The 22,022-nt window shown below is 45.4% G+C and overlaps 2 protein-coding genes and 1 non-coding gene across 8 annotated transcripts in view; all 3 read right to left on the minus strand.

Moving 5' to 3' along the window:
- The window catches only part of LOC132511221 (lysozyme-like protein 6), a 36,927-nt gene continuing 14,905 nt past the window's right edge, over window positions 1-22,022 (minus strand). The window contains exons 1-5 of one of the 6 annotated variants that reach the window (XM_060134232.1): window positions 16,136-17,316; window positions 3,682-3,909; window positions 2,270-2,456; window positions 1,312-1,390; window positions 1-341 (exon numbers count right to left, since the gene is read on the minus strand). In XM_060134232.1, the coding sequence (XP_059990215.1) occupies window positions 150-341; window positions 1,312-1,390; window positions 2,270-2,456; window positions 3,682-3,909; window positions 16,136-16,190 (741 nt within the window). In that variant the 5' untranslated portion in view covers window positions 16,191-17,316 and the 3' untranslated portion in view covers window positions 1-149. Of the gene's footprint in view, window positions 342-1,311; window positions 1,391-2,269; window positions 2,457-3,681; window positions 3,910-7,485; window positions 7,621-16,135; window positions 17,317-19,583; window positions 19,689-22,022 lie in introns of those variants that run through there. The other 5 variants (XM_060134236.1, XM_060134234.1, XM_060134233.1 and 2 more) reach the window with 5 other exon arrangements.
- LOC132511327 (NADH dehydrogenase [ubiquinone] 1 beta subcomplex subunit 1-like) lies at window positions 12,126-12,388 on the minus strand. The gene has a single exon (XM_060134452.1). The coding sequence runs from the start codon at window positions 12,357-12,359 to the stop codon at window positions 12,183-12,185; it is 177 nt and encodes a 58-aa protein (XP_059990435.1). The 5' UTR covers window positions 12,360-12,388; the 3' UTR covers window positions 12,126-12,182.
- TRNAG-ACC (transfer RNA glycine (anticodon ACC)) lies at window positions 20,184-20,256 on the minus strand. The gene has a single exon. It is a non-coding gene; the product is annotated as a tRNA-Gly (tRNA).

The following is a 22,022-nucleotide window of genomic DNA, read 5'->3' on the forward strand; positions in this document are numbered from 1 at the left end:
GAATGCTTTAATAATTCCAAAAATATAGAAAATTCTTCATCGTGGTCTTCTTGGTTTGCAAATGACAGTCAGGAACCAGGGGCCTGGGCCTGGATAGGAACAAGGAGGAAGCCCTAGAAAACTATTTATTCCTGGGGCTCTGGTCAGTTTTATTTGTAAATGGGAAAGGAAGAAAATAACATGAGGTGGAGGCAAGAGGAAGAAGAAATGAAGAATTCCCAAGTGAGGAGAGGAGTTCTGGAATGACTCCACCACAGGCCTGCTCCCTGTCTCATGCCAGGTGGCATCCTGTCATCCAGTAGGAGAGTGGCCGGTCTGCACAGTGCAACCTCCATTTTACCCTGTGGAGAGAAAGAAGATTGGTTCTTTTTTTTTATTAAGAATCAATTTTATTTATTTTTGGTTGCGTTGGGTCTTCGTTGCTGCACACGGGCTTTCTCTAGTTGCGACGAGCGGGGACTACTCTTTGTTGCGGTGCGCGGGCTTCTTATTGCGGTGGCTTCTCTTGTTGCGGAGCACGGGCTCCAGGCATGTGGGCTCAATAGGTGTGGCACATGGGCTTTGTTGCTCCACGGCATGTGGGATCTTCCCGGACCAGGGTTCGAACCCGTGTCCCCTGCATTAGCAGGCGGATTCTTAACCAATGAGCCACCAGGGAAGGCCAGCAACACTTTTTATAGAAAATGTTGCTGCCAATTATGTAGAGAGGGCCCGTGGCAGCCATGTTTATGTTGCTTAATTTCTTCCATGCCTGTAGCTGAATGAATGGAGGTGGGACACAGGGTCCAAGCTGAACCCATCAGATCCTCCCTGCCAGGCACTTGGACTGGGACTGAGCCTAGCTAGTCTCTATGGTCGCTTAGGACATTAGCCCATAGATTCAGGGCGGACATAGTCTGTCTGGTGGACTGTAGAGCAGAGAAAGCTGGTCTGCAGAGGGAGTAGTGAAGCCAATGCACAAAGAGAAGCAGAAACCTGCAAAGGAAAGTTTCCAGCCCTGCTTCCACCCTCTTCCTGAGGCCCAGCTGCACCCCTCGTGTGGGCTCAGCAAGACACCTTGTCCTCTCAGAATAAATCTCCCCCAGCTAGCTCAAGTTGCTCTGTTCCTGCAACCAAAAGAGTTTTGTTTAATACGGTGTCAGAGGAAGAGCCAGATCCCAGGTCTTCTAAGTCGGAGTTCCAAGCCCTGCCACATCCCACATTTTTCTAGGCTGTAGAAAAGGTCAGGTCCTGGCCTACTGTCCCTTTCTCTGTCACTACATCTTTCTTAAGGCTCTGCCCACTAACTTCGTCCCACCATGGCCTTCTTACCAGTTCTTCATCCCCCCTGTTCCGGACACAATTTTTTTCACACAGTTGATGTTTGAAAGAAGATTGAGGCTCAGCAATTCTGAAAGGGAGAAAGAGAATACCCGTCAGAGCACAGGGGACAGTCCCGAAGCCTGGCTCTCCCTGCAAGGCATGTGCCACCCAGTGGCTGAGAACTTCCAGACGAGGCAAGTCTTCCCCCTCAGAGGCCCATTTGGACATCCGTACAATGGCTGCTGGAGGTTGGGGATGGTTGGGGGGTGGGGGCAGGAAGGGCAGGAGGGCTGAGATTTGAGCCTGTTTACTGCCATACTTCCTAATGGATGGTAGTTCACCCCAAGTGTGGAGGATTCTAGGGAAAGGAAATGCCAAAAGAGGCAGCACAGAGACGAAGGAAAAGTCCTGCCTGAGGAGGGAGGCTCTTCAGGTGAAGAGCCCAGGGCCATTAATCAGAATACAAAGGAGGAGATGGGGGACACAGTCACGGACCTGTGGAGCCTCCTGGATTAGCCCTGAGGTAGGAGTTTGCACTTGGCCTTCGGTCAGACCATTAGCCAAAGGCAGCTCTACTTGGTGGTGAGAGCTGAGCCTTCAGGGCCACCAGTTTGGCATTCAGCACTGGTTCTATGAGCCTCAGTTTGCTCACCAATAAAGTGGGGATCATACTAGTTTCTACTGCACGGCAAGTTGGATGAAATGAGCTATGTATGTAAAGTACTGAGTATATAATACGCTCTCAGTAAATGCTGGCTGCTGCACTGCTCTACTGCTACTGCCTGTGCAGAGCTTCTCTGGACCCTGCTAGCACACTGCAGAACCTCCTATAGGCATTTAGGGACACGAGTCAACCCTCTGCTCAGTAAAGGGATTCCCTGATTCCTTGAACCAATCCTCTGGGGTTGTTTCCAGGCTGTGTGTGGGAAGGTTAGTCCCGTGAGCAGAGCCTGGTCATCTCTCTCACCTCTCCCGCCCTGGGGCCCTGGCCAGACCTTGACAGTCCACTTGGCAAATGTTTTCCGTGTGACTCTTGTCATCATTGCACCAGTAGTGGCTGTTGATCTGGAAGATGCCATAGTCAAAGCTGCCATCTGTATTTTCATTTACCTTTGTTATGTTGAAGTGACTTTCCACGAAAGCCAGGCACAGCCCTTAGAACAGGGAGAAGAGGGTTTTTAGACGGGGGGGCCAAGCTGAGGGACAAGGAAGACGGAGGAGAAAGGGAGACGAGGAATCAGAAGAAAGGAACAGGCTTCCCTGGTGGTGCAGTGGTTAAGACAACTAAGCCCGTGCGCCACAACTACAGAGCCTGCGCTCTAGAGCCAGCGAGCCACAAGTACTGAAGCCCACGCACTCTAGGGCCCGTGCTCCACAACAAGAGAAGCCACCGCAATGAGAAGCCTGCACAACTCAACGAAGAGTAACTCCCGCTCGCCACAACTAGAGAAAGCCTGCGCGCAGCAACAGAGACCCAACGCAGCCAATAATTAATTAATTAATTTTTTTTTTTTTAAAAAAAGAAGAAAGGAACAAAGCCTAAGAGGCTAGATGGGGCTAGTGGGCCAGAAACACCCATTAGCTTCTCCTCTCATTCTTCAGTCCATCCACCCATCAGTACAACCACTCATCCGTCCATCTGTCCATGAATGATTTCTGCACTTAATGATCACCTACTGTGTGTCAGAACTGTGCAAAACCCAACGAGGGCCATTTAGCTGGCTCAAACGCAGAGGCTGCCTTCAAGGTGCCTATAGAATAAGAATGAAGATATGTACCTAAAAAACCACAAAGCAAGATGAAAGGAGAGAGTGTTATAAGGCAGTCGTGCCTTACAATTCTGGGCAAGAGGGAGCTATCTCTACCATGGAGTAGGACGAAACCTTTGCACTGGCTGTTCCCTCCACCTGGAATGCTCTTCCGCCAGATGTTTGGGGGACTAGGTCCTTTATTCCATTCAGCACTGCTCAATGTCACCTCCTCAGAGAGGCCTTCCTTGACTTCCCCCTCTAGAACAGTGTCACCCATCACTCCCCACTGCTTTACTCTTCTGCATAGCATTTATCACCACCAGGAAGCACTTCATATATTTGTGTGTTTCTTTCTTGCTGTCTCTTCCCCTAGAATGTGAACACTATGAGAGAAGGAGCTGTGTTGATATCTGTATCCCCAGCGCCTAAAGTAGTTCCTGGGACATAATAAGTGCTCAGTTAAGAATCGTGGAACAAATATCGAATGTTGGGAAAGGCTTCTTGGAGAGGGCTACTTTTTGAACTTGACTTTGAAAAACAAATGAGAGAAAAAGAAAGATGGCCACGGAGGGCATGACCGGGAGAGGAGGAGAAAAGGGGTGTGAGTGTGTGAGGAAACGGTACTCACAGTCGCTCAGGGAGTAGCCCTCAAAGCCATCCAAGTCCTCCTGGTGCAGCACATTGGCCAAGTCACATCGGTTGATGAGGCTGGCTTGATTCACGGCAACGAGACAGCTGCCCAAGGAGATGAGTAGCAGGGTCGTCATCCTCAGAGGGGAGGAGACGCAGTGGAGGGTGAGCAGAGGAAGGCCTGCGGGTCCTAGGGTCTCCCAGGAGAGAGAGTCTTCTGGGGAATCTGGAGAGAGCAACCACATGTCCTCGCTTACTCACTGCCCACCTCCTGGCTGTTTCTCTTTCCTCTCATGTATTATTTTATAAATACATTTTTTTGGGGGGGTCTCCTGTTGTTTTGTTTCTGTTTCTGTTTTTGTTTTTCCTAGTCTAAAATTAACGATGCTGGGGCATGTCAAATAGAAATGAGAGCCAGCTCAAAGGGGTACCCACTGGCCAAATCTGGGACAGCATTTTTTGGGTAACAGCTTTACTGAGATATAATTCACAATATATAATTCACATACCATACACTTAATTCATTTAAAGTATACAATTCAATCATTTTTCACAGAACTGTGCAACCAATCCACAGTCAACTTTAGAATATTTTCATCAACCCAAAAAGAAACCCCATATCCGTTAGCACTCACTGTCTGTTCCACTTCCCTCCAGCCTCTGGCAACCAATAATCTACCTTCTATCTCTATAGATTTGCATATTCTGAACATTTCATATAAATGAAGTCATACAATATCTGGTCTTCTGTGTTTGACTTCTTTCACTTCACAATGTTTTCAAGGTTTCATCCATCTTGTAGCATGTACCAATATTTCATGCCCTTTCACGGTTGAATAATATGCCATTGTAAGGATATATCACAATATGGTTATGCATTCATCGGTTTGTAGACATTTGAGTTGTTTCTATTTTTTGGCTATTATGAATAATGCTGCTATGAACATTCGTGTACAAGTTTTTGTGTGGACAAATGTTTCCATTCCTTTGGATACATACCAAAGAGTGGAATTACTGGGTCACATGGTGACCTAAAGTTTAAACTTTTGAGGAATTGCTGACTTCCAAAGCGGCTGTACCATTTTACATTCCCATCAGCAATGTATGGAGGTTCTAATTTCTCCACATTCTCACCAACAGAGTTATTAACTGTCTTTTTGATCAAGGCTATCCTAATGGGTGTGAAGTGGTATCACGTTATGATTTTGATTTACATTTGCCTCATGGCTAATAATGTTGATCATCTTTTCACATGCTCATTGGCTATTTGTGTAACTTTGGTAAAATGTCTTGTCAGAACCTCTGCCCACTTTTTCAGTTGGGTTGTTTGTCTTTTCATTATTGAGTTGTAAGTGCTCTTTATATATTCTGGGTATTAGAACCTTATCAGATACTTGCTTTGCAAATACTTCCTCACATTCTGTGGGTTGCCTTTCACTTTCTTTTCTTTTTCTTTTTTAATAAATTTATTTATTTATTTATTTTTGGCTGCATTGGGTGTTTGTTGCTGTGCGTGGGCTTTCTCTAGTTGTGGCAAGTGGGGGCTACTGTTGGTTGCAGTGCGTGGGCTTCTCATTGAGGTGGCTTCTCTTGTTGCGGAGCATGGACTCCAGGCACGTGCGCTTCAGTAGTTGTGGCATGTGGGCTCGGTAGTTGTGGCTTACGGGCTCTAGAGCACAGGCTCAGTAGTTGTGGCATACAGGCTTTGTTTCTCCGTGACATGTGGGATCTTCCCGGACCAGGGCTCAAGCCCGTGTCCCCTGCATTGGCAGGCAGTTTCTTAGCCACTGCACCACCAGGGAAGTCCCGCCTTTCACTTTCTTGATGGTGTTGTTTGAAACACAAAATTTGTAAATTTTGATGAAGACTGATTTATGTATTTTTTTCTTTTGTTGCATATGCTTTTGGTATCATATATGTGAAACCAATGCATAATGGTTTCCAAGGTAATCTGGAACAATTTGACCATCAAAATAAATGATGATAGTGACAGATTATAACCCACTGAATGAGATAGGAATCCATGAGTTCATAACAGTAATAGATAAATAGATACATAATGGGGATTAAAGGGGAGCTCTTCTTGACAAGAAAATGCTGACTGATAAAAGTGTTGGTAGTCATGAAGTTCGAAAATCACCATCTTGAAACCATCCTAAACTGGTTTGAGCAAGAAATAATCATCAATAGATGCTAAATATGAGGGGGTGGGAAGCTTGGTGAAGAGCTGAGTATGTTCATGGTCTTAAAGTATCTCTCCTTGACTGCATGAGAAAAACAGTAACAATACAGTGGAGAAACCAGACAGTATTTTGACCTTGTAATCAAAATTAACACCACCAGTGAGGGACAGAGAGAGATTATGTGCCCCCAGATGTGATACCCTGAGGACACACATCACTTATGCAGCATTCTGGCCAGAGATGCATAACCTGTAGCTAATCTTGAGGAAACAGCAGACAAAGCCAAATGGAGGGAAAATCTACAAGATAACTGGCCTACGTTCTTCAAAATGATCAATGCCATGAAAGCAAAGAATGAGGCTATTTCTATCACTAGGGGTGTGAGTGTGTGTGTGTGTGTGTGTGTGTGTGTGTGTGTGTGTGTGTATCTTTCCATTAAACTAGGTGTATGTTACTGAGGATTCCTCCATCCACTAGCTTCATGAGTCAGGCAGCTTCTTGGACAACATGGCTACCCTGATGCCTGTCTCCTCACGGATGTTTTATTCTGTCTCCTAAGACTCACTCCATTGCAGCCTGAGCTTGCGACCATTCTTTTGCCTCTCTCTTCCACCCTACAGTTGCCAGATTTAGCAAATAAAATTACAGGATGCCCTGTTACATTAGAATTTCAGACAAACAACAAATAAGTTTTTAGTATAAGTGTGTCTCATGCAACCTTACTCTGCCCTGACTCAGTAGGGTCCTACAGAGACAGGTATCACTGAACCTCGGAAAGCAGGGAGCTCCATCTCTGCCCATGAAGGCCCCTCTTGGGGTTCCCTGGGGAAAAAGTGGTTCCGGCAGGTGAACCCCCAACTTCCCCTCCCGAGCTTACCGCTCTCCTATTCCTCTCTGACCCCAGGTCCCAGCCGGCCTAGGGCTTTCTGGGAGAATCTGTAGAACAAAGTCGTTTGGGTAGGAGCCTCCTCTTCCTCATGGACTACCCTGTGGCCCCGCCCAGCTCACCGCTCTCCATATTCTAAAGAAGACGGGAGTGCTCAGCCATCCCCAACTTCTGGAACCCCAGTTCTGTGATGTCATCACTCTCCTGGAAATACTCTGGTCTTACATGCAAATTGGCTCAGTCTTGAGGCCAAACTTCAGGCAGAAATGGTAGATGGGCCTGGAGGGATTGGTGACAACTGTGGGATAGGGTAGAGGGGGCTGGTTGTTCTGTCTGCGCACCTCCCTTCCCTTCTGGGAACAGTACCACCTTTAAGGGAACTCCTTCCCCCATGGGGCTTTAGTGCCACAGTCACAGGGCCCTGCACTCCAGGTGACAGGGTGTGCCCGTGCCCCAACCAGTGTATCTTGAACTGAAATTAAGCAGAGCAGCTCAGCTTCTCCCAGGTAGACTTTGGGTGTGGGGCCAGAGGCGGACAGTTTGGAATCACGTGGATACGGCCCATCCGAGAGAATAAGCCTCCTTGAACAGGGATCAGAGTCCAGACAGGATTCCAGCCCCAGGGTCCACCCTTTCTGCAACCTAAACACCCTCTTGCCCTTACTACTACCCTATGATTCAATAAATGTCCTTTCTTGTGTGAACATGTTTGAGTTGAGTTTCTATCACTTACAACCAAAAGAGACCTGCCAGGAGAGAAAGCATGGGGTTAACCATCCACGGAATGGTGACCTGACAACCTGTCACCTCCCCATGAAGGTCACACATCTTAGTATCATTTGTCAACAAAGTCTGGGAGACATTTCCACCAACTATAGCAAAAAGGAAGCAAGAGAAAATTCTGTTACTGATGTTCACTCCACCCTCTGAAACAGGGTGATAAGGTCTGACAGAAAGGAAGTAGGAAGAGCTTTCTAAGTGGACAGTGATGCCCCATACCCTCTGGCTTTGGACTTCCCTCCCCAGTGGGACAGCAGAGCATTGCATCTTGGGATGTGAAGGCAGCCGGAGCTCTGGTGGAGGTTGAACTCTGGGAGGAGGGTATTCTCTGGGTACCACTTTATGAAGTATCGTTTGGGGCCAAAAATATGCAGATACCTCAGATGACCCAAACTACCATGTCTGTGTAGAATTAGAGACCTGGGTAGGAGGAGAGGCTTTCATGGCCCAGGACCACATGCTGGAAATTGGGCCAGGGGAGGGTCTCCCTGCAGCTTAAAGTCTTAGAGGGGATGATGGCAGCACTCAAAGGGGGACCAGAGGGACCCTCCACCCCCACCCCCCAACTGTGACAGACATGAGCCCTGAATGGATTCCTACCCATTCAAGGACCTGGGACCCAACCTGGGACCCAACTTGGGACCCAAGGATAAATTCGGAATGTTGCAACCTGGGACAAGAAGACATGGAAGCCACAGATCATTGGTCTAAATAAATATTTACAAGTTATAAATCAAACTAACAAGCTGTTAACTAAAATATTTTCTATCCTCACATTCTGACAAACATTCTTTTAAAAGGATAAAATTTTAAAATGTGTATGAAGTTATGGTTTATATATGACTGAAGGTTAGCAAAATGTCAAAGATGAATGAATTTAATTTTTATTCCACATGTCTAGATGCTCTGTTAATGGGCTGGCAATGTTGGGATGAATAATAAACAGATACATAATTCATAAAGGATTATAACTATTCCATGAAATTTATTTTTCTTATCTCCCTTTCAATACAATCACTAATTATATTACTATTATCAAGATTTTTCAATATATTTAAGAATTTAAAACATAATTATATTCAAAGTACAAAATTTTAAATATATTTTCATCAAAAATATAAATTTATGTGAAAAATGTATTAATTTTCTGTTTTCCAAAAATTAGTTTTAAAATATTGAAAGGTATCTAACAATTCAAAAGGCAAAATACAAATTAACATGAATGAATATTAAATTTTTATATCAAATTATTTATATAAATCCAAACGCTTTCTTTTACTCTCTGAAAGTTTAATTAAATTTTATTAAGTAACTTTTAATTTTAAAATTTAACTTAAATTTTATTTAAATTATAAATTAATTTTAAAACTTTTTTTAATTTAAAACTTTTAAAATGAAAATGTTACAATTCATAAGTCTAGCATTCAATGTCCATCTTGTTGCTAATGTAAAGAATTAGTATCATGTTATGTCTGAAGTCTAAACATATATAAAAATTTAAGAGTAATATGTAATGTGATTTATGCAATATTACAAAAATTTCCTTAGCTTTTTACAACCGAGGCAAATACTGTACTAATTCCTGTGTACTTCCAGAACCATGAGTAGAAACATGAAAATAAGAATGGTACCACTCAGCACTACTAGAAAATGATATTTCATTGTGTTCAAATCTATTGCGTTCAAGCTACCTGAGAGGAAAGCTCTGACAAGTTAGTCTTTTCTCTTTCCTAAGTTCTTTTCTGCTCAAAGCGTCTCTGGACTCTGAAATTGTACCAAACAGGAGTCATTAAGCTTTCATCAAACCTTTAGACGCAGTTGCATTTTTCCCCATGAACGTAGGGTAAGATGTAAAGAAGCATCTCCCCAGGGCCTAAACATTGTTAGTCAAGAGAGTGGATGTTTCGGGTTAAGTCGTGCTGTGCTAGTGCTGAGTGCCAGATCTGGAGGCATCAGTAGGGATCCTGTGGTTTAATTTAATTGTCTTGTCTGCAGGTGCACTAAGCACAGGCCCAGCTAGGGGCTCCACTTGTCAGTTTTAATGGCAATACTGGAAAAGTATGCTCTGGCAATAAATTGCTATAGAAACCAGAGGAAAAGTTAAGGAAGTGTCTGCTTTGAGTTTTCAATAAAATATGAGAAAACCCCCAGATGATACCGCTGGCTGAAATGCAGAATACAAGGAACTAAAATCCAGTGACAGAAATGAAATCTGTATTGAAGGCAGGAAGAGCAGAATCCACAGGGCAGAAGAGTCAATCAAGGCTGGAATCACACACGTGGGAAGTTCTTCAAATGCAGAGCAGAAAGACGTGTGGAAAACAATGGGACAAAAAAAGGATGGCTATGGATGATAAAGATTAGAGCCTTAGACTGGGACAAAGACACCAGAGCTGAAAAAGGTGAGTTTGCAGATCTGACAGGTAACCTGTGTTCCAGGAAAAATACATGAAAAGACAGTCACTACTGAGACATATTCAAACCATATATTCATAAGACTGAATTTTTGACTTTACTTTTAGGCCTGTACTTTACCCCACAGAACACATACCTTCTCAAATACTTCAGGAATAGTGATGAAATTGATTATAAACTAGGCTACAAATAATACCGCAATTTGTCCCCAAAGGAGGAATTACGTAAGCTCCGTACTCTGGCTATAATTTAAAAACCTCAGTTTCTTATAACTTTAACAGAAACACACACACACACACACACTCACACACACACACACACTTTTTCCCCTCTGAATAATTACTGAGTCGAAGGCAAAATTAAAATCTGGAATAACAGGTTTGCAAAACAATGAAAATGACATTAATATATTAAGTGTTGGAAATTTATTTAGAAGTAAATTCATAATCTTAACTGCTTTCATTCAAATAAAACAAGCAAACTGAGCATTCAACTCAAGAAGTTAGAAAAAGTAGAAGAAAAACATTCCCAAGGGAAAACAGAAGGAAGCAAAACATAAGAATGAAAGTGTAACGTATTTAATTGGCTTCAGGGGGAAATATTGGTTGACGAGTTAAAAACAAAGTTAAGAAGCAAAGACTAGAGAACCTGAATATTACATGTCCCACCATGGACTTTGGATCCTTCTCTGTAGCATTAGTGTTGTGTAAACTAAATATTTCAAAGTTTCTGGAGTGAATTCCTTGCAAGGACTGGCCACTCGGAAGCCAAGGGTTACCAGCAAACAACAGATTTCTTTAATAAAAACACAGTGGGTAGATTATCCAAGAAAGTAAATATAACTGAAGGTTCTAAAGCCTTGACACCCCAAAAGCATTGCCAAATACTTTCTCCCATAAAATCATATTTTGTCCCAAGGGGGGACCCCCAGCAGGACTGAGAAGTACCACTGCCTGCTGCTGGACCTGGGAGCATGTGGCAAGGAGAGAGACATGTCTCTGCTCAGGAAAGTGCAATGGAAGCTCCTAGATTGTGCTGTGAAATGCAAGATGAGTGAAATACACACCTGCCTTTGAAAAATCAAATATGGACCTTAGCAGGGCCATAAGTCTGAGTAATTAATAGACTGGAGAAATTCCACGGTGGTCCAGTCCAGACACATCATTCACATAGTTCAAAAAGAAGCATGCCACCCTGATGGTCAGCCCTTCGAGAAATGAATCTTTCCACTGAGCTAAAATTTGCCTGTGTCCACTTTCTCTGCTTAAACTCAGTCCCCACACGTCATCCACCCAGCTTCGGACCCTCTTGCATGAGGTGGCCAATTGCTGGCCTTTGGAGTCAAACCAAAATTCCTGGCAAAGAACTGGGCTCATATAACTGCATGTATAGGTAAAGCATGTGATTACATCATTATATGTTTTAGTGTAATCATACCTGTGCATCTTCATAGAACTTACCTATTATTTTATTACTTTCCCCCAGTTTCTCTTTTATATTATAGTTAAAGCATTATGCTGATTTTTAAATTTACCGTCATTATGAATGGATTAAACAAATCAATAAAAAGGAATGAATGGGGCTTCCCTGGTGGCGCAGTGGTTGAGAGTCCGCCTGCCGATGCAGGGGGCATGGGTTCGTGCCCCGGTCCGGGAAGATCCCACATGCCACAGAGCGGCTGGGCCCGTGAGTCATGGCCGCTGAGCCTGCGCGTCCAGATGGAGCCTGTGCTCCGCAACGGGAGAGGCCACAGCAGTGAGAGGCCGGCGTACCGCAAAGAAAAAAAAAAAGAAAAAGGAAATGAATGACTGGTACACACAACAACGTGGATAAATTTCAAAATAATTATGCTGAGTGAAAGAAGCCAGACCAAAAAAAGAGTATATACTGTATGAGTCCATTTATAGAAAACTCTAGAAAGTGTAAACTCATCTATAATGACAAAACAGATCAGTAGTTTTTTGGGGGATTAGGGAGTAGAAAGGGGCACAAGGAAATTTTGGGGGGTGATTGAGATGTTCACTATCTTGATGTGATGATGGCTTCAGGAGAATTTACATAAATCAAAAATTAGCAAATTGTACACTATAAATATGTCATTTATTATATGTCAATAAAGTGCTTAAAATCTTTAAAAATTACTATCATTACACTATATATATATATTTAAGTAATGAATGTGTTTTTCTCTTATATTTTAAAAAATGTGAACATTCTGTAATTCAGCAGCAACTCTTACTTCCTGGTGACTTCTTCACTGGGTCTTAATTCCCTTTTATATAACAGACTCTTGTTCCGGAAGGCAATTAGCTTTTCATCATTCTTTCTGTCTAGATAGCATCCAACGACAAATCCCACAGGGACAAGTATATGTACCCAGTGGTCACACACAATCTGAAGTAAGTTCATCATGAATGCTGAAGCCTCGGAAGTAACAACGACACTACCCACAAAATATATTTTGTGGAAAGGGAGTTATGGGTCTGTCATGGCTGAGAATCCCAGTATTAGGAAAATTCAGAAGTTGGAGCAAAGTTTCTCCCACATGCCGGTTTTCAGGACAACTCTCTGTGCAATTTATCCAAGTGGCCACTAGAGGCCAGCAGAGGTCCAGGTACAGGAAGGCACGGGCTGCGGGGACACCAACACGTAAAAGTATTCCCTCCTCTATGCTCGCCAGCCTGGGAGCTGGGCATTAATATCCCCGATTTATGCAGTGGTAGAGCCGGGATTTGGGTTGTGGTCTCTCTGGCTCCTGATTCCACTTTGTTGGTCCCTCAACATCAAGAGCCCTCCCTGTGCTACCATATGTCCTATGTCCAGTGAGGCAGCAGCCAGAGCTCCAGGTCTGTCATCCACAGAAGTGACATGGAGTAGTTGGAGGTGGCATCAAAGAGTTGTGATTCTCAAGGTGCCTTTAGAAGGCCGCTCAGGCTCAAGGTACCCTCTGTATTGGCCTTCCACCTTGCCTGAAACCCTCCTACTATGAAACAAGGCGGACTTCCCTGGTGGCGCAGTAGTTAAGAATCTGCCTGCCAATGCAGGGGGCACGGGTTCGAGCCCTGGTCCGGGAAGATCCCACATACTGCGGAGCGACTAAGCCCGTGCACCACAACTACTGAGCCTGCACTCTAGAGCCTGCCAGCCACAACTACTGAGTCCACATGCCGCAACTACTGCAGCCCGCGCGCCTAGAGCCCGTGCTCCGCAACAAGAGAAGCCACTGCAATTAGAAGCCCGCGCACCGCAACGAAGAGTAGCCCCGCTCGCCGCAACTAGAGAAAGCTTGCGCGCAGCGACGAAGACCCAATGCAGCCAAAAAAAAAAAAAAAGTCAGCGTTCCATTATCAGACACTGCAACATCACAGGCTTAGCTAACCAGGCTGAAGAGTGAAGCACTGGTGGAAAGGTCATTTTTTATAAGGGACAGGGAAAGGAGACAGGGTTTAATTGGGGGTGGGGAGGTGATGGTGGAGCACCCATGGGATGCTACAATGGAGGCCCCCCAATAAAAACTATTGTTAATACATACTGAGCCCTCCCAGTGTGTGAGGCACGAAGCGTGTATGCAGTGAATCATTTCACCTTCACAGCACTCTTGTGAAATTAGATGCAGAGAAGTTAAGTAATTCACCCATAATCACAGAGCTTGCAGGAGGTAGAGCAAGGATTTGAATTCAGGTTTGACACCAACATGGTGGGTTTAGCTGCTACTCTGTACTGCTCACTTTCATGGAATTGTCTTTCTTACTCTTTGGGGCTGGGGTATTATTTAGTTCCTGTGTTAAATTGGTTGGTGTTGGTAGCAGGTGGTGGGTATTTTATTTCAAACTTCTGGAGATAAAGCTCCTGATGATTCAAAAGAATTTTAATCCCCTGTGATGGTCCAGGAGGGAAGTCCTCTCTATTTATTGAACATTTTCAATGTGTGAGATTCTGTGCTAAGGTTGATACTTTCTTAGTGATGCTATCGGAAGGGCAGGTGGGCAGAGACCAGCAACAAGGAATCGAGGGGCAGGTGATATGGAATGACCCAGAGACATTGTTCATTTCTGCCCACAGATGTGTGTCAAAGGCAGCGGGGCCCCACCTCAGCTGGAGTCCCGAGCAGGTGCCTAGACCAGGATGTAGGTCCAGGGAGCTCACCAAAAGGCCCCAGTCGTCAGGAAAAGCCAAACCGTCCCAGTGAGCAGATAACTCATGTGTGTGGTTTGTGGGTGATGAAGTATTCCAGCGGTTTCTTTTGTAATTTTTTTTTATTTTTATTTTTGGCTGCGTTGGGTCTTTGTTGCTGTGTGCAAGCTTTCTCTAGTTGTGGCGAGCGGGGGCTACTCTTTGTTGCAGTGCGTGGGCTTCTCATTGCGGTGGCCTCTCTTGTGGCTTACAGGCCCTAGAACACAGGCTCAGTAGTTGTGGCGCACAGGCTTAGATGCTCCATGGAATGTGAGATCTTTCCGGACCAGGGATCGAACCCGTGTCCCCTGCGTTGGCAGGCAGATTCTTAACCACTGCACAACCAGTGAAGTCCCTCTCCAGAGGTTTCTTTCCTGGACATCCTCCCCCTTGGGCTTGGACCGGTCCGCCTGGGATCATGCAGCTTGATCCTCCAGGCAAGGTGCCTCAGGGAGGTGGCCTCTTCTGTTCTGCAGGGCCCATCAGCTATGGGCTTCTGCCCATCCTGCTGCTTTTATGCTCTTATGGACACATGGTAGGGGTGATACAGGCACCAAGTAAAGGCTCCAGGGCTGCACAGGTGAGGACAAAGCAAAAGGAGGCCAGAGATAAACAAGTCCTCACAGACCCATTGGATCCACTTGCTTCATTTCATAGATGGGAAAACTGAGGACTGGGGAGGGGAAAAGCCTCGACCAAGGCTACACACAGGGTGAGCTAATGGCCAAGTTGGGGGTAGGACTCCCAGCACAGTCTCTTTCTCCCACACTCCCCAGACTTAGTTAATGATAGGTCCTTGCTTCTGGACACTTCTTTGTACTTTGTCTATTACTATTTACTCATTATCTTGTGTCTTTCTGAAAACAATAATTCTTTAATATCATTACATATTCAGTCAGTGTTCAAATTTCTAATTGTTCTATGCCAAAAAGCATTTTTTTTAACAATTGGATTAAATCAAGATCCAAATAAGATGCGCTCAGTTGTGATTGGTTGATGTCTCCTAAATCTCTTTTAATCCATAGGTTTCTCTCCCCTCTTTCGCTTTTTCTTTGTAATTTATTATTGAAGAAGGCAGAGCATATACCTTGTAGATTGTCCACAGTCTGTGTTTTGATGATTACAAGCCCATGATGTAGTTTAACATATTGCTCTGTCTTCTATAATTCCTGTAAATTGACAGTTGAGTCTAAAGGTTTGATCTGATTAAGATCAAAGCAGGTGTTGTGTTCTTCCATCAAAGGGACATAATGTCTAGTTGGCTTCCTTTTTGTGACATTAGCAGCTGTTGATGCCCAATGCCTGGATCCATTAATTCTCTGGGAGTTAAACATGGTGACATCCTAATTCTATAATTCCTTCTTCATTTAGTAACTGGTTTATTTCAATAAAGAGAAACTTCCCCTCCTCTACTATCGGTTACCTGGGCTATTATCTCATGAATTCTGTGAGAATTCTGGGTCGGTACAAGTGTACCCCATTTCTATATGAGCACAGAGGTCAGAGGGGTAAAGGGAACTGTTACCAGAAGAACTGTCCAGCTGAGCCCCCATCAACCCACAGAATTATAATAAATAATTAAATAGGAGTTGTCTTAAGGCCCTAAATCAGGCAGCAGCCCATGGGTGGCAAACCTGGGCTTAAGGACTCCTAGGCCTTTTTCTCCCTTCATAGGAGGACAGATCTGCACAGAATCTTAAACATCACCCAGTTCAGCCTTGTCATGTTCAGATGGGGAAGGTGAGGAGGCTGAAGGCCGGAGAGGTGTAGTGACATACGCAGACTTGCACATGTAACCAAGGTCCTGGGAATAACCTTAAAGGAAACCCCTAAAAATTCCTGTGATCAGTTCCAGGGTCTTTGATGCCTGTGTCTGCCGTTCCTGCTCCACAGCCTGTGCTTGTACCCAGTGCACCATCTCTCGACCTGGTCCTACTGTTGTGTCCCCAGTGCCCAAGATCGACACTTGATAAATAGTTGAATGAATACATGAATGAAGGTTCCATTGTTTTTACCTCTCCAGAACTGGCTGCTCGTGGACCTGCCCACTGGGGAAGGTCCTGCAGGCATCGGTCCTGCTGTAGATGTCCAGAGAGCTGCCAGCCTGTCAGGCACAGGGCAGGAGCCACGGTAAGAGGATGAGAGAGAAGCAGCAGGGTTCACTCTAAGAAAGCAACTGGAGCGGCAGACTATACTTCTCCCTGGCAAGAGGCAAATGCAGCAACACACAATCCTGCAGGGAGCATGGATGGGGGGCACCAGTAGGTGGCACTGAGACGGGGCGGGGACAGAACTCCAGTGCACAGGAGGGGCAAGGCAGGGCCCTCAGCCTCATACTGGGCAGGTGACCAAGGCAGAAACTCAAGCTAAGGATCAAATCAGAAGCCATGAGGATTAGTTAGGATTAAGCTGAGTGGAGAGGAATGGAAAACCCCAGCTATCACTGGCTCAAACAGGGTAGAAGCTCATTTCCTTCTCAAGTTAAGACACCCCAAGGGAGTCAGTCTACCACCAACAGGGTGCTCCATGGTACAAAGGAGATGAAAGAGAGAGAGGACCCAGGCTCCCCTGTCATCTTCAATCATAACTTTGCTCCTTGGACCAAAAAGGCTGCTGGGACTCGGCCTTTCCTTGCCATATTCCAGGTATCAAGAAAGAGTAGGGGAAGGAGAAGAGCAGTCTCCTTTTTTAGGGCATTTTCTAAAATTGTGCAGACTACTTCACTTAGATTCTATTGGCCAAAACTGAGTCACATAACTAGACCTAGCCACAAATGACAATGGGAAATACCGTCTTCATTTCACACATTCATGGGCCCAGCTAAAAATCAGAGAGTCAGTAAGTGAAGGTCAGAGAACACGTATCCAGTGACTCAAATTATGATACAAGGCAGAAGTCAGCAGGGAACTCACAGCTTAGGCCCAGGTGCTGGGCTGTAGCTGTTTCCATCCCTGCTGCCCTAGGTCCCAGGGCTTGGGCAGAGTGAGGTCATATGAGTGCAGTTGTGGGGAGGGAGGGGGTGTTGAGCCCAGCCACAGGGCCTGACGGTCCCTGAGTACCAGAGCAGCAGCAGTGGACCTTTTACAGCTAAGCGTAGCGTGAGCCCTGGAAGAAGTGTCTGCTCACTGTCAAGGACAGGCACAGACTCAAAGGCCAACAACTGCCTGATGCCGTGAAAAGCATCCTTAAGATGATGAATCCGGGGCCACAGACTGCCTTTTCCCAGGAGGCAGTGACGTGGCTGAGGACAACTGCCTTTTGTCCTTTACTTAAAAAAATAATTAAAACAATTTTACCATAGAATAACATGTATGTAGAAAAGCACACAAATCATAAGTGTACAGCTCAATGACTTTCACAAATAAATGAACAACCCAAGTACCCAGCCCCCAGATCAAGAAGTAGAACATTACCACAACCGCAGAAGGCCCTGAGTGTCCCCTTCTGGTGGCTACCCACCCACTCGCCCTCCTCCCACCTCCACCCTTCCCACCCCACACCCTCCAATGTCCTAGAAAAATCTTTCTAGGCAATTCCATAGTCAATGTTGAGAATCACTGCTTTTGTAAAAACAGTTATCTAACTTGGCCGCACATGAGAATCCACTGGGATAGAAAAGGGAACAGAGACAGCTAGAAGGCAGTGTGGTAGAGTGGAGAAACCTGGGGGCCAGACAGGCCTGCCAGTTATCAGCTGTGTGACCATGACTGAGTCCCTTCACCTCTCTGAGCCTCACCTGTGAAAAGGGAATAGTATCATCCCATGCCCGGCAGAGTCAAGGCTGAGAGATAGAGGGTGTTAAGCCCAGGCACACGTAGGGTCCATATATGGCAGCTACAATTGTCATTTTTATTAAAGGTGAGCAACCCCAGGAAGACTGAAAGCCCTTCTTTCTTTATGCAGATGGGACCCAACCTGGGGATGGTGGATACAGACTATGTTGATAAGAGGGTCAACAGGTTGTGCTGATGAGAAGCTGGGGTCTTTCTAGGGAGCCCAGGAAAATTCCACGGGCAGCAGAGATTCCCAGCCAAAGCCAGTGAGAGGTGGCCACTGGCTAGCACAGCTGCAGCAGCACTGGGGACCAGCAGCTGTGGATGAACTTGGGCAAAACCAATCCTTCTCCTTCAGCAAGACAAGCAAGGAGCTGACGGGCTGCAGGCTCTGACTCTGAGATTTACCGATGGAGGAAGAAGCAGCCTGCATCCAGCGCCTACTTTGTGCCGGACGCTGCACATTCATGCCGTTAATCTTGTGAGGCCGGCAAACCCATCCCATTTAACCCTGGAGGAGCCTGAGGCTTACAGGCAGGAGCACCTGACTAACTCACAGAACCCAGGTGTCGCCAGGAGGCTGGGACCTGCCTCTCGGTTGGGCTGCAGTGGCAGCACCCCTAGGGATGTTCTGTGTTCGCAGATGACCTGCAGACACCTTGTTTGATTAGATGCTCATTTCTGTCTTTTTCCTGAAATGAAAAGTATATGACTTTTTAAGATGATGACTTTATCTTTTTTTGTACTTATTACAAGACATAATGTTTACTTTAGAACATAGAGGAAATACAGATAATCAAACGAAAAATATCAAAGTCTCTCATAGCCCCATCCTACAGAGATGAGCACATCAATGTTTCACACCTATTGTTCATCTATGTGAGTCTGTGTGTATGTGTGTGTGTGTGTGTGTGCACACACAGGTAGAAATTTACCAGAAAGGAGTCATAGGGTATACTCTGTTAGATTATTAGCTTCTCTTCACTTAACAATAAAGTTGACCTTGAACCACACAGGTTTCAACTGCGCGGGTCCCCTTATAGCAGACTTTTTCCAATACAAGGCAGGTTCCATATTCGCAGATATGGAGGACCAGCTCTGGGACTTTAGCATCTGCGGATTTTGGTATCCAAGGCAGGTCCTGGAACCAATTCCCTTTGGATATCAAGGAATGACTGCATATAGTGGCCATATTTCTATGTTCTCCAACAGTGGCTCTCATTAGAACCCCCCAGGAAAGCTTAACAAATATTCACGTCTGGGTTCCACCCCCAGGCCGATATAATGGGCCTGGGATGGGGTTGGTCTATGGGACTTTTAAGACTCCCCAGGTGGTTCCAATGTGTGGCCAAGCTGGAGGGCCCCCGTGCCACAGAATCATTTTCCCATGGTGGCCTTGCATTCTTTTTGCTGAAGGGATGCACTGTAATTTGACCAACCCCCCCCCCTTTTATTTTTCCAGTCCGCGGGCCTCTCCCGTTGCGGAGCACAGGCTCCGGACGCGCAGGCTCAGCGGCCATGGCTCACGGGCCCAGCCGCTCCGCGGCACGTGGGATCCTTCCGGACCGGGGCACGAACCCGCGTCCCCTGCATCGGCAGGTGGACTCTCAACCACTGCGCCACCAGGGAAGCCCGATCAACCCCCTTTTCTTGGACATTTAATTTGGTTCCATTTTTTCATCATTATAAACCTTGTAGAAGGTTCTTCAAGTTCCTCCCATTGCACATGTTCATCATGGCTTTCAGAAACATTGATAGTATGATCATTTTCTTCTTTTTTTTTCTTCCAGCCTTCCTGAGATATAATTGACATACAGCACTGCATAAGTTTAAGGTGTACAGCATAAAGATTTGACTTACATACATCATGAAATGATTACTACAATAAGTTTAGTGAACATCCATTATCTCATATAGATACAAAATAAAAGAAAAAAAATATTTTTCCCTGTGATGAGAACTCTTGGACTCTACCCTCTTAACAACTTTCATGTATAACATACAGCAGTGTTAATTATATTTAACATGTTGTACATTACATCCTTAGTACTTTTTTATCTCGTAACTGGAAGTTTGCACCTTTTCACCACCTTCATCCAATTCCCTCTCCCCCCACCCGTAGGTGATTTTATTCTTTTCTCATATATATATATATATATATATATATATATATATTTATTTATTTATTTGGCTGCGCCGGGTCTTAGTTGCAGCACGCAGCATCTTCATTGCCACGTATGGGATCTTTATTGCGGCGTGCAAACTCTTAGTTGCCAGCGTGTGGATCTAGTTCCCTGACCAGGGATGGAACCCGGGCCCCCTGCGTTGGTAGCGCAGAGTCTTAGCCACTGGACCACCAGGGAAGTCCCTGGTGACTTTATTCTTGATTTAAGAACTTTGGCAAAGAGGCTTATGGAATGGTATCAGGTGAATTAGATACGACTCTTCTGTATAAGTGAAAGTCAGCTCGAGGTAGCTTAAGCTATAGAGAGGGCTTATGACCAAACTATGGGAGATTTCAGCGTTCTGAATGCTGCGACTTTCTCTCACACCCTTTAAGCTGTTGCCAGCTCCTGGCAACCACTAATCTGCATTTTTGTTTCTATGGATTTACCGACTCTGGATATTTCATATAAATGATATCATACAGTATGTGACCTTTTGTGTCCAGCTGCTTGTACTTAGCCTAAAGTTTTTGAGGTTCATCCACGTGGCAGCGTGCATCAGTCCTTCGTTCCTTTTTATGAATAATATCCCATTTGAATGGCTAGACCACGTTTTGTTTGTCCATTCATCTGTGGATGGACATTTGGTCGTTTCCACCTTTCAGCTACTATGCACAGTGCTGCTGTGAACACGCATGTATGTGTATTTGTACATTTCCAACTCTTTGGGAATGTACACCTGCGAGTGGAATTGCTCATCTTTACCTTTTGTCTGGTCAATTGCAGTAGCATCCAGAGTGATCTCTACATGGTTGCAAGGGTGATCATTTTCCTTTCTCAAAAACATTATTTCTCTTCTTATAAGAGCTATACACGTTCATTGTCAAATTTTTTAAAAATACAGAGGAGAGTTTGTTTTCTTTTTTAATCCAGGGGAATGTAAATGCTTCCCCGCTGACTTCCCCGCCCACCCTGTAGCCTTCTCTTTTGTCACTCCTCCGCACTGCCGCCCCACCCCTGGGTCCCTGTGACTACAGCCCTATGCTTCCCCAGGCTTCAGAGCCATGGCAGATGCTGCTTCCTCTGCGGATTGCTCTTCCTGCCCTTGTCTGCATTTTCCTGTTTACCTTTTCTGACTCAGCACTCCTGTCACTGTTCCCCCAGCACATCACACAGACCTGTAAATGGCCAAGATCACCGTGCCCGGACGGTGAGAAAGGGAGGCTGACCCACTTGGGATGCTGTGGGGTTCTTCTGCTTGACCCCAAAGCAGCGCTGGTCCTAGCCCTCTCCTCTCCTCAGTTTCCGATATTCCCCACAGCGTCTGAGCTAAACAGGGAACCACCAGCTCCCCTGAGCCTAGTCATCAGGGGTTGGCATTTTGCTACATTCCCCTGTTGTGACGACTGGCAGTGAGGCTGGTGCCAAATGGGCAACCCAGAAGGATATTTCTCCTCCTTTTTCCTTCCTCCAGCCTTGTTCTTTCGGCTCGAGGAGCCAGTTGCTTTGGGGTCTAATTACACGCTGCCGTTGGAAGTGCATGTCAGAGCTGGAAGGGAAGAACCTCATTATAAATAATCACCGCCAGCATTTATTGAACACTTACTCTGTGCCAGGCCCTGTGCCAGGCCCGCTTCCAGGCATTACCTCATTTACCCTTCCCAACAATTCTAGGAGGCAGAAACCATTTATCACCCCTGTTCTGCAGGGAAGGAAACAGAGGCTTTGGGGAGGTTACAGGGCATTTCCCTAACTGTGCTGAGTGGTGCACAGTGGCAAAAAATATTAGTAGGTGGGTAGGGAAAAAGAATCCCATTGTTACACACCGCATCCTGCAACCCCGCCCCCACCCCCCCCCCCCCGGGAAATTCACAATGCACATCAACATACTAAAGGCCCTGAGAAGTCCTGTAGTAAAGAAATCTGTTAAGGTCAGTGCCACTTTTGTACAGACCTCACAGAAC

The sequence above is a fragment of the Lagenorhynchus albirostris genome, chromosome 20 (genome assembly GCF_949774975.1).
Source record: "Lagenorhynchus albirostris chromosome 20, mLagAlb1.1, whole genome shotgun sequence".
NCBI classification, from domain to species: domain Eukaryota; kingdom Metazoa; phylum Chordata; class Mammalia; order Artiodactyla; family Delphinidae; genus Lagenorhynchus; species Lagenorhynchus albirostris.